The sequence below is a fragment of the Nilaparvata lugens genome, chromosome 4, assembly GCF_014356525.2.
Source record: "Nilaparvata lugens isolate BPH chromosome 4, ASM1435652v1, whole genome shotgun sequence".
NCBI lineage: Eukaryota > Metazoa > Arthropoda > Insecta > Hemiptera > Delphacidae > Nilaparvata > Nilaparvata lugens.
This window is the reverse complement of record NC_052507.1, coordinates 61,655,783-61,668,510: the sequence shown is the minus strand read 5'-3', so window position 1 is coordinate 61,668,510 and position 12,728 is coordinate 61,655,783. Positions and strand designations below refer to the sequence as shown.

The window sequence follows — 12,728 nt, the reverse complement described above, 5'->3', positions numbered from 1 at the left end:
CAATATGAACATGTCTCAAGACATGTCCATCATCAATCCAACCTTAGCCTTGTTGCCCGATCAGGCACCTGTTGTCACTCATTATGCAGCAGCAGCTCCTATCTCTAATCCAACATCAGGTTCAGGGTCCACAGTTAATCAGCCACCAGTGGTTTCTCAATCTCAACCACTCTGGCAGCCTGAATACTCTCCTGCTATTCAATTTCAAGGTTTTAAATTACCTGAATTCGAGTTACCAAATTTTGATGGTGTATTTTCTCGTTGGTTAGAGTATCACTCATCCTTCTCCATTATTGTCGCTGATAATATATCAGTAGCTCCTAGTGTAAAATTTGAATATCTAAAAAGATCACTAAGTGGATCATCTTAAATGTTCCACATGGGCAGTTTGATTTGGCATGGTCTCTACTAAAGCAACATTATGACAATCCTAGGCTTATTGCTGACAATCATGTTGGAGTAATCTTGAATCCTCCCAATTTGAACACCAATTCCGCTCAGTCTTGGAGAGCCTTTATTGATCACCTGAAACCTCACATCTTTGCTTTACAATCACTTGATCTGGGTATTGATATAAAAAATCTATTGTACATGTATATATTTGTCTCACGTTTTGATTCCCGTACCCTGAGGGATTGGTAGAGATACAATTCACTCCATACCGTTCCATCAATGGAAAATCTATGGGATTTTATGGAATCACAACATAAGGTCGCACAAGCTGTCACATCTAGTACTGTAAATAATACTCATTTATTACACAAGCCTACTAATATTAGTAATAATGTCAAATCAATTCAACCCTCATCTAAGCTGGGTAGTCAGCAACACTCTGTTCCTATTACTCAAAAGTGATTTGATTGCTTGTTCTGTGAAGATATAACTCACAATGTCTTCAATTGTCCCTCGTTCTTGAAGATCTCTCCTGTTGATAGAAGGGATGCTGTAAAGAGGAAATCACTCTGTTTTAATTGTTTGAAGCCTTTTGTTCAAGGTCACTCCTGTCTTGGCTCCTGCTGTCAATGCAGAAATTTGCATCATACACTCCTCCATGATGCCATCTCACATCTTCAGGGTAATGGTAGAAATATTGTCACTTCAAATACTATTTAATCATCCTTGGCACAGTCTGTTGGAAGGCTGAATGCAACTTCTATCAGTTCTAAGACAAACTCTCAAGTCGCGCTTAATTCTATTGGAGAATTCAGTGGCCATGTGTCTGATGGTCAACCTCCTATCTCTAATTCTCACTCAAATAGTAAGCTCAATCGTGCAGCCAATCTACAAGCATTATTTCTGCCTGTAGGAACTTCTGATGCTGCCATCAACGTTCACTCCAGTTCTAATTCATCTGTAAATGGTAGTATTATGTCTATTTCGATTATGCCAACTGCTGAGGTCATTGTGTTTGACTCAAGTGGTCAGTCTATTTCATGTCATGCACTCTTAGATACAGGTAGTGATTCTAATCTTGCAAGTGAGAGACTAGCTGCTCGTCTTGCTCTACCTGCAATTCATAGTAATAAATTGATTCATACTGTTTCAGGTAATTTGACTAGGTCAAATATTGCTCATAGCATCAAGGTACAGTCAACCGACCAGTCTTGGTCTGCATTTGAAGAATGTCTTGTTGTAAACAAAATATCTCTCAATCTTCCTCCTGCCAACATTGATATTGTCAAATTCAACATCCCAAAGAATATTAACTCAGCTGATAAAAACTTCTCTTTAAGGGATTTGATCTTCTGCTAGGCACTTCCGTGTTTGCAGCTGTAATGACATGCAGACAAATGTCTGTTGCTCCTGGTTCCATCCTTAAAAATACCTTGTTAGGTTGGATCATTTTTGGTCAAATGGAACTCATTCAACCCACAATTTGTCATAATCATGTTCATTCTAACTTCATCTCAAGCCTTGATTTATCTAATCAGCTAGAGCGTTTTTGGAAATTTGAGGATTTGTCAAATATGATTCCTACATCACCAGAACAGGTGAATATAGAAAAACACTATGACAAAGCTACAGTCAGATGTGATGATGGTCATTTCATGGTAACCTTGCCTCGTAAGGACAATGCTTTTGCCTTAGGCTCTTCCGAGTTTCAAGCACGTACATGTTTCCTTTCTCTTGAGAAACAGTTTGAGAAAAATCCTGAGTTAAAACATCAATATGTCGAGTTCATGTGCGAATATCAAGAATTGAACCACATGACACCTGTCCCACCTCTTGAAACAAATGAACCTGCATATTTTATACCACATCATGCTGTTCTTAAATTATCATCTTTGACAACCAAGCTTGGGGCCGTTTTTGATGCTTCCGCAAAAGCTTCATCTAATATCTCACTCAACAATGTACTTTTTTCTGGACATTGTGTTCAACCAGATCTTTTTGATATCGTATTACGTTTTCGTATGCATAAGGTTGCGTTCATTTCTTATGTAGCCAAGATGTATAGAATGGTGTGACTTAATCCTTCTGACGGGAACTTGCATAGGATTTTTTGGCGTGAAGATCCTTCATTACCACTGCAACAGTTTTGTTTAAACACAATCACTTATGGAACTGCACCAGCTGCCTTTCTGGCAACCCGCACCTTGAATAAAATCGCTGAAACAGAATCTACTGAGAGTTCTCCTGTCTATCAATCAATACACAGGGATTCTTACATCAACGACTGTATTTTGGGGGACCAAATATTGCCGAAGCTATCTCCTTATCACAATAATTGATTTGTACACTCCAACGTGGAGGTTTTGAACTGAAAGTCTATGTCCAGCTCACAAGAACTTCTGAATACTATTCCTATTCCTATTCCTATTCCTATTCCTATTCCTATTCCTAATAATACTATTATTATTTATGACCCTTTAGGTTTAGTGAATCCTATTATTGTATTACCTAAAATAATAATTCAAAAATTGTGGCTGTTGAAACTGGATTGGGATGACAAGCTTCCACCCGACTTACTGAAACAATGGTTAGACATTTTTCATCAATTGTCAGATACTTCAAAAATGTCCATTCGTTGTTGTATACTTCATACTCAACAGGATTCTGTAATTGAATCACATGGATTCTCAGATCCCAGCTCAGCAGCTTATGGTGCTTGTGTGTATGTTCGTTCTATTTGTAATAATGTTGTGCAGACACAACTTTTGTGTTCAAAATCTCGTATTGCTTCATTGAAGGTACTCACTATTCCTAAGTTAGAATTGTGTGCTGCTCTTTTATTATCATGCTTGATTCAGCATGTTATTAATGGGTTTGATTTATTAAAAATTTCCATTTTCAATGTAATCTTGTGGACGGATTCTACTACTGTCTGTAGCTGGATTCATACTATTCCTAATAAAAAAGACGTTTTTGTAGCAGTTAGGATCGCTGAAATCCAGGAAAATACCTCACAATTTGTATGGAAACATATTGGGACTTCAGACAATCCTGCCAATATTGTTTCTCACAGTTCAACTCCTGCTGAACTTATTGATAACAATCTTTGGTGGCATGGACCCAATTGGTTAGCAAGCACAGACAAGTGTTTTTCATCTTTCTCTGAAAGGTCTATTTCAGCTCCAATGAAGACTGTTCTGGTTAACAATGTTTCAGAATCTGTTTTTTCATCTGTACTGTCATGTTGTTCTAGTTATTCAAAAATTATTAATACTGTTGCCTATGTTTTGCGTTTTACAAATAACTTATGGCATCCTAATGCACGTCGTTCCAACGATACTTTATCACCTTCCGAACTGGTTGATGCAGAACTTCACATAGTGGAATCAGTTCAAGAAGAATATTTCAGTTCTGAGTTGAAATTATCGCGTGCCAACAATGTTTTGAATTGCAGTAGTAAATTACAATCTTTGTCTCCTTTTATTCACACAGATAATTTACTTAGAGTTGGTGGTAGGTTGAAAAATGCTGATGTACCCTTTGATTATCAACATCAGATTTTGCTGCCTAGCAAGCATAAGTTTACTAAAGCCTTGATTATTGATATCCATCATAGATTATGTCACGCTGGCGTTCAAGCCACTATGGCCTCTTTACAACAACATTTTTGGATTTCTTCTACCAGACGTACAATCAAAAGTATTTTGCATAAATGTATCAAATGTTTTCGATTTACACAATCTACAGGTGAACAAATCATGGGACTGTTGCCTGCCATTCGCGTTAACATTGAGTCACCATTTTTAAATACAGGCTTGGATTACATGGGCCCTTTCAGTTTACGTCTAGGGGGTCCCAAATCTCGTACTATTACCAAGGCGTACATAGCACTCTTTGTGTGCATGGTCACACGTGCTGTACATTTAGAAATCATATCTGAACTTTCTACAAAATCTTTTCTTGCCGCACTATCACGTTTTGTTTCAATAAGAGGTTTACCAAATTCAATTCATTCTGATAATGGAACAGCTTTTGTAGGAGCTAATAATGAGCTCAAGGATTTGCATCAATTTCTTTCTTCTTCTCAAAACTAATGGGTTCTTCTAAACGCAGCTTCCAGCTTCAGAATAGATTGAAACTCAATCTTCATTGCCCCTCAAGCGCCACATCAAGGTGGTTTGTGGGGAAGATCTATAAGAAGTTTTAAGAATATTTTCAAAATCGTCACTAGACAACAAGTGTTGAATCTTGATGGAATGCTTACGCTTAGTGCTCAAGTTGGTGCCATACTCAATTCTAGGCCTTTGGTTCCTCTCTCCGAGGATCCTCATGATTTTTTCTATTTATCACCAGGTCACTTTCTTATAGGACGACCTCTTAATGCATTGCCTTCAAGACAGTATAAGATTGAACATATAAATCATTTAGCTCGTTGGCAAAGGGTTTCGGAAATGAATAGTCAACTTTGGGAAAGGTGGTCTCAAGAGTATTTGGTGACTCTCAACAAAAACATAATTGGACCTCTCAATCACCAAATATCACCGTTGGAACACTTGTGTTACTTGAGGACCCTGGGACTCCTCCTACAGTCTGGAAGTTGAGTCATATCACTGAAGTGTTTCCAGGCCCTGATAATAAGGTTCGTGTGGTTATGGTTTTAACTGATATGGGCTCATTCAAATGAGCTATCACTAGCATTGCAGCACCATTGCCAATGGACAATGATGAAAATGCTTAGTTTGCTTAACATATTTTTTGTTTTCTCATTTTTTGATGAAAATTCCTGTGGATATTTCCATCCCGGCCCAGTCTATGTTAAATCTCACTTCGCATTTTTCCTCATTTCATTTTTGTATTTAGCATGCTTGTCTCAGCTGTTAGTTCAATGCTTGATGTAAGCTGCCTACTAGATTATGTCTGCTCTGGTGGAAGAAATTAGCTTTCTCTCGGGTTTTAATTCTCATTTCATATGTTTTATTTATTTCGAATTTGTTCATTTCTTATTCCTTTATTTTGCATAATTACTGTGAGGAGATTCTTATCTTTGAATTCTTCATATCTCTTGGCATATTTGTTGTTAGCAGTTCATGTTGGCATTGGTTTTCGCCATGATCCCGGTTTTACATTTTGCTCTGACTTCACTTCCTTCTTCCACTTGTTAAAATGTCTTCAACTTCTACACCTTGCTTGGGTCTTGTAAAAAATGTTTATTTTTCATCCCCTTTTTGAATATGTAGCCTTTCAGCATTATAAAAATTGTTCTCTTATGTTTTTTGATTGTTCGAAACATCATTCCCAGTTTTAAAGTGCTTCCTGCTCAGTTTAGTTTGCATTTGCTTTGAGTTGTAATGTGCTCATGTTGACAAGGAAATTCTCAACTTCTTCAAAGTTTTCATCAACTTCTTCATCTTGGGATTGTACTAAATCCATTTCCTGCTTTATGCACGATGAATAAAGGGGATCTCTACTCATCACTTCATCATCTCGGGGATTGTACTAAATCCATTTCCTGCTTTATTCACGTTGAATAAAGGGGATCTCTACTCATCAAATTCATCATCTTGTGGAGTCTACTTCCAATCCTGTCCTTACGCGGTTGAGGAAGGGTCCTTCTGCTTACCTCATTCATGGAAATATTCTATTCTTTGAGGTCTTCTGTCAAAGTCACACGCCGAACGTCTGCCTTAGCCAACTCCACTTCTGAGAAGTATTGAGCTGTATCCACTGTTCAGATACTGGGAAATACCATCCAGGTAAAGTTTTTAATTCTTTTTATTCACGTATTTTAAGTCTTTAATAAGGATTCATTCATTTCCTTCTTCAATCACTTGTTCAACCTTTACTATTTATGTTAGGTTATGTCCTCCAGTTTGAGATCTCAATCATAACTTGTCAAGTACAGTCTACATACAAGTATTTTTGACTATTGAATGATTTTTTCTATTCCCGGCTTTGTCAACTTTTTCAATTCCCGGCTTTGTCAACTCAATATCATTGATTATCTTGTCTAGTCCATGATAAATGACTGAACATGAACAAATATATTCTTTAACTCTTGATTGACCTATGTCAAGTTGTTAAGTTGCTTAATATTTTTGTAACCTCATTTCATTTCATTGTTTCTATCATCTTCAAGTATTCAACTTGAGTTAATTCTTATTAATCAATTGTTAGTTATTTTTCTATATTTTTGGATCTGCACTTGAAGTTCAGGTGTAATTTCAGTTTTGAAATTTCATATCTTTATCCAATTTGTTTACATTTTCAGGCTAGCTATTAACCTAGCCTTTTCTCTTTTTCACCTCCCTTCAGAATCACATTTCTGTAATTACCATTAGGAATATCTGTGTTTCAATGATGAAAGTTCAAATTTGTACATTTCATAATTATTATTTGTTCACTCCAGATTGTTTTAGGTTCACAGACAAACATTTGTCTAATCCTGGTTTTTGATACAGTATACTATTTTCAATAATTTTTCTTTTGAATTGATTTATTTTTCTTAGCTTCAACTTTTAAATTTTCCAAATTCCTGTAATAATTTTATATCGAGCTCTTCTAAGTGTCATTATCAAATAATTTGCTATTCTTCTATTATTTCAATTTTTTAAACTTTATTGTTTTCTTTGTCTGACATCAGACATAATAATTGTCAACTTTTCAGAAATTGTGGATTTATGTTTTCAAATTTAATAGCACTCTTGAACATTTTGCACTTTACCTTTGTCCTCTAGGAAATTCTTATGAAATTTCTATTACTTGTTAGTTATTTCTATTGATTGTTGTTGGTTATTGTTTTAATTACAATATCATTCATATATTTTTTGATTATCTATTGTAATTAATTCCACATGACTTATATTTTTTACCTTTTTCAATAATTATTGTCTTTTGAGCATTAAAATTGCTTATTCAACTACTTTGGTGTTGACAACCTTTCTTCCCTTTATCTACAATCCCTTGAGCTACCAAAGGTGCCATCTACCCTTTTGCATGAACAAGCTATTGGCCAAGGCAAGTGCATGCACAAGGGTGCACCGGTATTTATTATATTAATTTTTCTGTCCATCTATTCTAATATTAGCCTTTCAATCATTTTCTCTATCTTCAATCATTTATACAGTCCACTAGTTCTGGGCAGAAAATTCAATAACGACTTTGAAGACTTGAATGAGATTTTGGAGATACAAGAATGAACTATAGCTTAATAAAAAAATCTGATAATTTAGCCTATCTTATTACAATAACTTAATAAATAGATACAAGAATGAAACAAAGCTTAATAGAAAAATCTGATAATTTAGCCTACCTTATGACAATAACTTGGGGAATCTTGTAAATAGGTAGATACTGTTAATGATTACACTTACTGTATGAAGAATATGATATAATAGTAACTGTAGTTCTGATGAGTAGCTGAAATAATCGTAAAGTATACATCATTGCTATACTCATGAGTTATGATTCATTTTTCTCAAGGTAGTAGGACTTTCAGAAACTCAAGCGTTAATTAAGCAGCAAATTGCAGTGACTGGTGAAAATCGTCTATTTCCTACCATAAGTAAGTGCAGCCATTTGTGCTACAGCACGTCTAGTCATTTCAATTTATTGAGCCCATTTCGGCGCAAAATTTTCTTGAAAAAATCTGCGGCTGTTTATACAGATAAATTTATCAATAAATAGGGAATATTTGGGCGAAAAAGTAAAGTAGTGAAGTGAAACTTATGTTGTCCTCTCACCTCTGGAATTCCATCTTCATAGAAAACAGTCAGTGGGTAAAGTTGATGATGTATCCTTGGGCTGTCCACCGCATACTTCACTGGTCTCCCATAAATTATGTTGATTATCATAACCTAAGGAATTCGGAATAGATTTAAAAAAATTGTAAAAAAAGATTTATCATAAAACAGATAGCGAGGTGAAACTACCCATAACAAAAGGCCTACACGCTAATAAAACCATAAAATGTAATATTAGATACCTAGCCTGTTTAGTGAGTTTCACTATCCTACTGAAATGAATTTGAAAACATCTCCAATTATGTAGATATGGCCTACATGCCAATAAAATCATAAAATGCAATATTAGTCTGTTTAGTGAGTTTCACAATCCAACTGAATTGAAGTTGAAACCATTTTCAATGATAAAGATATTAAAAAAAAGCTTCATCGTACAACATATCCAAGTCAAGTAGGCATTGAATTCACTGTACTTCATAATAAGTTTTTGCTTGATAAATACAAAAATATTCGTGTACTTTGAAATTTTATTGCTTACTTTTGGTGCTCATACGGATGAACGTACCCTTGCAGTAGAAGTGATGATCCGAGTCCCCCCAGATGAGCCGATGACCATCTGCACTAGACCTTGATTGTTGAGTACGATCGTCGGGCTCATTGATGACATTGCCCGCTTTCCCGGACCAATAAAGTTGGCTGGTGTCGGGGATAACAGCGTTTTTTGGTCATCCGGCAGCGAGAAACTGTCCAACTCGTTGTTCAGAAGTATACCTGTGCTCTGAGACACAAATTTGCATCCGAAGCTGCAATGAAACAAGTCAAACGGTTGATCAGTTGGAAAATTAGTGATCTATTTTCAAAATTAATACAATTCAAAATGAATTTCCAGAAATTAATATTTTAAAGCAAGTTTGGAAAAATGGCTCATACAGAATTACCCAGAGTCTCTTTCATTTGATGAGTTGAACTCTACTATCTAATATAAGAGAAAATCTATAAATTTATACAAGATCAAGATCGTTTATCCTATGCTAATTCAATGGTAGGTTCTAGTAGGGTAAGTTATGTAGGTTCAAGTATGTGTACAGGTACACATGTGCTCTACATGACTTTTCCCAATTGACCGAGCGAAGTGAGGTCTAAGATTCAAGTTGACGGTTTAAATTTTTGAATGTTTTAATTTTTAAATGTTTATATGTTAATATGTTTATACAGCAAAACGTAGTAATAGATTTTCATGAAATTTGACAGGTATGTTCCTTTTTTAATTGCGCGTCGACGTATATACAAGATTTTTGGAAATTTTGCATTTCAAGGATAATATGAAAGGAGAAAGGAGCCTCCTTCATACGCCAATATAAGAGTAAACATCAGACTATAGAATTATTCATCATAAATCAGCTGACAATTGATTATAAGATGTGTGGAGAAGGCAGTCTACTGCTGTATTTCCATAAGGTCTATAGTTTCAATCAGGTACTTGTGGATGAGAATACTGCATGAGGTCTACTGTTCACAGAATTACTAGTTCACTAATTAAAATATTCCGAGAACAAAGCTATTAAACTAGTAGTTCAGTGAACAGTAGACCTCACACAGTATTCTCATCCACAAGTACCTGAAGTCACTTGTTTTAAATGTTAACAAACTCAGTTCATGTTTGAACTCGTATTCCATAAATGATATAACAATATAATTCATCCAGTTCCGTGATGATCTTCCTATCTGATGAGAATGAATTTTTTTCAATCAAAAATATTATAATTCCTCCAGCATTATTTTTTCAGATTCAGCTACTCATTCGCCAGGTTCTGTCAGTGAATCTTGGTTTGTGTCCACCTTTGTCAGTTTGTGGTTGTCTTTTCGTCTGCTTACACACTTTGTCATCGCTTTTTGTAGTCATCTGATTGGTCGATATTACATTGTCGTTCTATTTGACATTGTCGATAGTGCCAACTGTTTCTCGTCACTCTGGCGGCAGTTTTTCTTACTCATTTCATTGGTTTTTATATTATCGTCTGCTGGTATTTGCATTCTTTTTCATTGTATCTCATTTATTTTTTGTGAGGTCAGTTTGTATTTTCAGCTATTCATTTGTTGTTTATTGGATATTTTTTGTCATGTCACCCATCACCATGTGCTCAGACAGCACAAATTCGCATCCATTGAAATCATGTTGAATCCCCCCTTCAACGTTCAGGGACATGATGATTTCCGCCCGCTCTTCAGCACCATCGCTAACATGGATTAGATCATCTACAAGTTCTCTCCAATTCAAATTCCTCAAATTCATTCAATTCTGTTCAAACTCAATTCAAAACTATGTGCAAACGTTTCAATACAACACCCTGTCAATGCAGATGCGTCAATCTTCAAAATCAGTTGGTTATTTGAGGAATTATCAAATTATTCAGTTTTTGGTGTTAGCGTCACATGTACGCCAGTCAACATTTTCATCTCTACATAGTGGTAAAGTTCTAATTCATTATCAATGGCACTCTAGGAACATTATTTTATCAAGAGTTTTTCATTACTCCAGTTTGCAAGCACTTTTCAACTTTAATTCAATGACTTTCTTTGTTTACTGGACTTAGTTCCACATGCTGATTTGCCAATCTCATCTTGGGAGCCAGCGGCGGATTTACGGGGGGGGCTTTCGGCCTCAAGCCCCCCCCAAAACGCCTAAATTTTTTTTTTGTAAGAATGTAAATTTTATACAAATATAATTAGTTTAAAGCTGGTAAAGTATATTCATTGGCAAGAATGACCTAATTCCACTACTATGTCTTCAATTGTATGATATCCGTTAACGTTTTAATACTTTGTATAATATCTTAGTTACATTTACATTGCCTGCCCGCTCCGTTTATCTGGTTTCATTGAAACAAACGCGCACTGTAGAGGACGCACATACAGTGACTTAGCGGTTTCCCCTAGAGGCGTCGGCGCTGGTCCCCCCCCCCCTCCTTGGAACAACCGGTTTCCTTCTTCGATCACCTACCCAAGCTTATTGTCACTCCTCGCAATCATTGAAATCTTATCATTGAAAATTTTCCCCTGTTCAGCCCCCCCCCCAAAATAAAATTCTAGATCCGCCACTGTTGGGAGCTACTCGCCAGCAGAACTCTTTATCAATAATTTATTTGTCAACAATACAAACATTTCAAGCCCTTGGCGGTTTCGTCTTATGCAACAGGATCATATTTTGGACTCTGTATTTTACCAGGTCATAATTGCTGTTCTGCAGTTGAAGTCATTCTATTTATTTGTCAGACAATCAGTCATTCAGCTTATTCAATCACAGTGCTTTGCGTTTTCCATTATAACGCTGGAGACATACGTGGTCTGCTATCTCTTCATAGTGAATAATTTAATAGAATCAACAGTTGCCAACAGTTTGCAATTGAAATAATAACATTTTCTCGAATTTCGTGCTTATTTTCAATTTTAGGTGAAAATGTTACTGAACATTAATTGTAGAGATCTTCATGCTTGATCATTTCCACTTAAAAGTTTTTATTTAAATTTTATCTTAAGCCTGATAATTGGGAATCTGATATCGAACTTTGCATAGATAGGGTGGAGCTCCTGAAATTTTTACAGATATGAGATTTGTGGCAGTTGATAGAGATCATCAATTACTATTTTTGGTATGAATTTAATCGAAATCGTTGGAGCCGTTTTTGAGAAAATCGCGAAACTTGTCAAAACCCTGTTTTTGACAACATTCTCGCCATTTTAGCCGCCATCTTGAATTGCATTTGATCGAAATTGTTCGTGTCGGATCCTTACATTGTAAGGACCTTAAGTTCCAAATTTCAAGTCATTCTGTTGATTGGGAGATGAGATACCGTGTACACAGACACATATACACTCATATACACACACACACACACACACACACATACAGACCAATACCAAAAAACCACTTTTTTGGACTAAGAAGACCTTGAAACGTATAGAAATTTAGAAATTAGGGTACCTTAATTTTTTTCGGAAAGCAATACTTTCCTTACCTATGGTAATAGCGCAAGGAAAGTAAAAACGATAATCCACCAGGATGTTGCTGACGTTGCTGTGACTATTCACGGAATACTTTCTGTGATCTGTAGCAAGTACTCTAGTGATGCGATCATTGACTTAGTTCCGGAAATCACATCATTACTGAACAGATATGATGCTTCTATCAAGGTTAATAATGATTTACAAAATTATATTAGTAATTTGGCTGGAGAGAATACATTTTTAGTGAGTTATTTGGAGTCGGAGAAAAATAAGAGACGAATTGATTTTGAGGATTCTTTGCAATGTAAAGAGTTAGCGGAGGGCGAAATCAAATCTCTGAGAGTGGAAAATGAAGAGTTGAAAATGAATCTGCTTTTATTAAATAAATAAGTTCATTACAAGGATGCAATCATTGATCTACTAAAAATTGACAGTGAGAGACTTTCTGTCACAAATCATTTGACTGAGAATAAAGAAGTTGGAGATCAGATGAGATCGATGTCAGTGACTATTGAAACCTTGGAGGCGGACAACACTTTAAGGAATGAGAACAGTTTTTTAAGAAGTAGCGCTATTAAATTGAGTAATAAA

The 12,728-nt window shown here is 35.7% G+C and overlaps 1 protein-coding gene across 1 annotated transcript in view; it reads right to left on the bottom strand.

Annotated features, from left to right (window-relative positions):
- Nucleotides 1-7,613: 7,613 nt before the first annotated feature.
- Nucleotides 7,614-12,728, bottom strand: part of LOC111051762 (glutathione hydrolase 1 proenzyme-like) — a 153,220-nt gene continuing 148,105 nt past the window's right edge. The window contains exons 8-9 of the mRNA XM_039426108.1: nt 8,698-8,935; nt 7,614-8,246 (exon numbers count right to left, since the gene is read on the bottom strand). Coding sequence (XP_039282042.1) covers nt 8,049-8,246; nt 8,698-8,935 — 436 coding nt within the window. The 3' untranslated portion in view covers nt 7,614-8,048. The remainder of the gene's footprint in view (nt 8,247-8,697; nt 8,936-12,728) is intronic.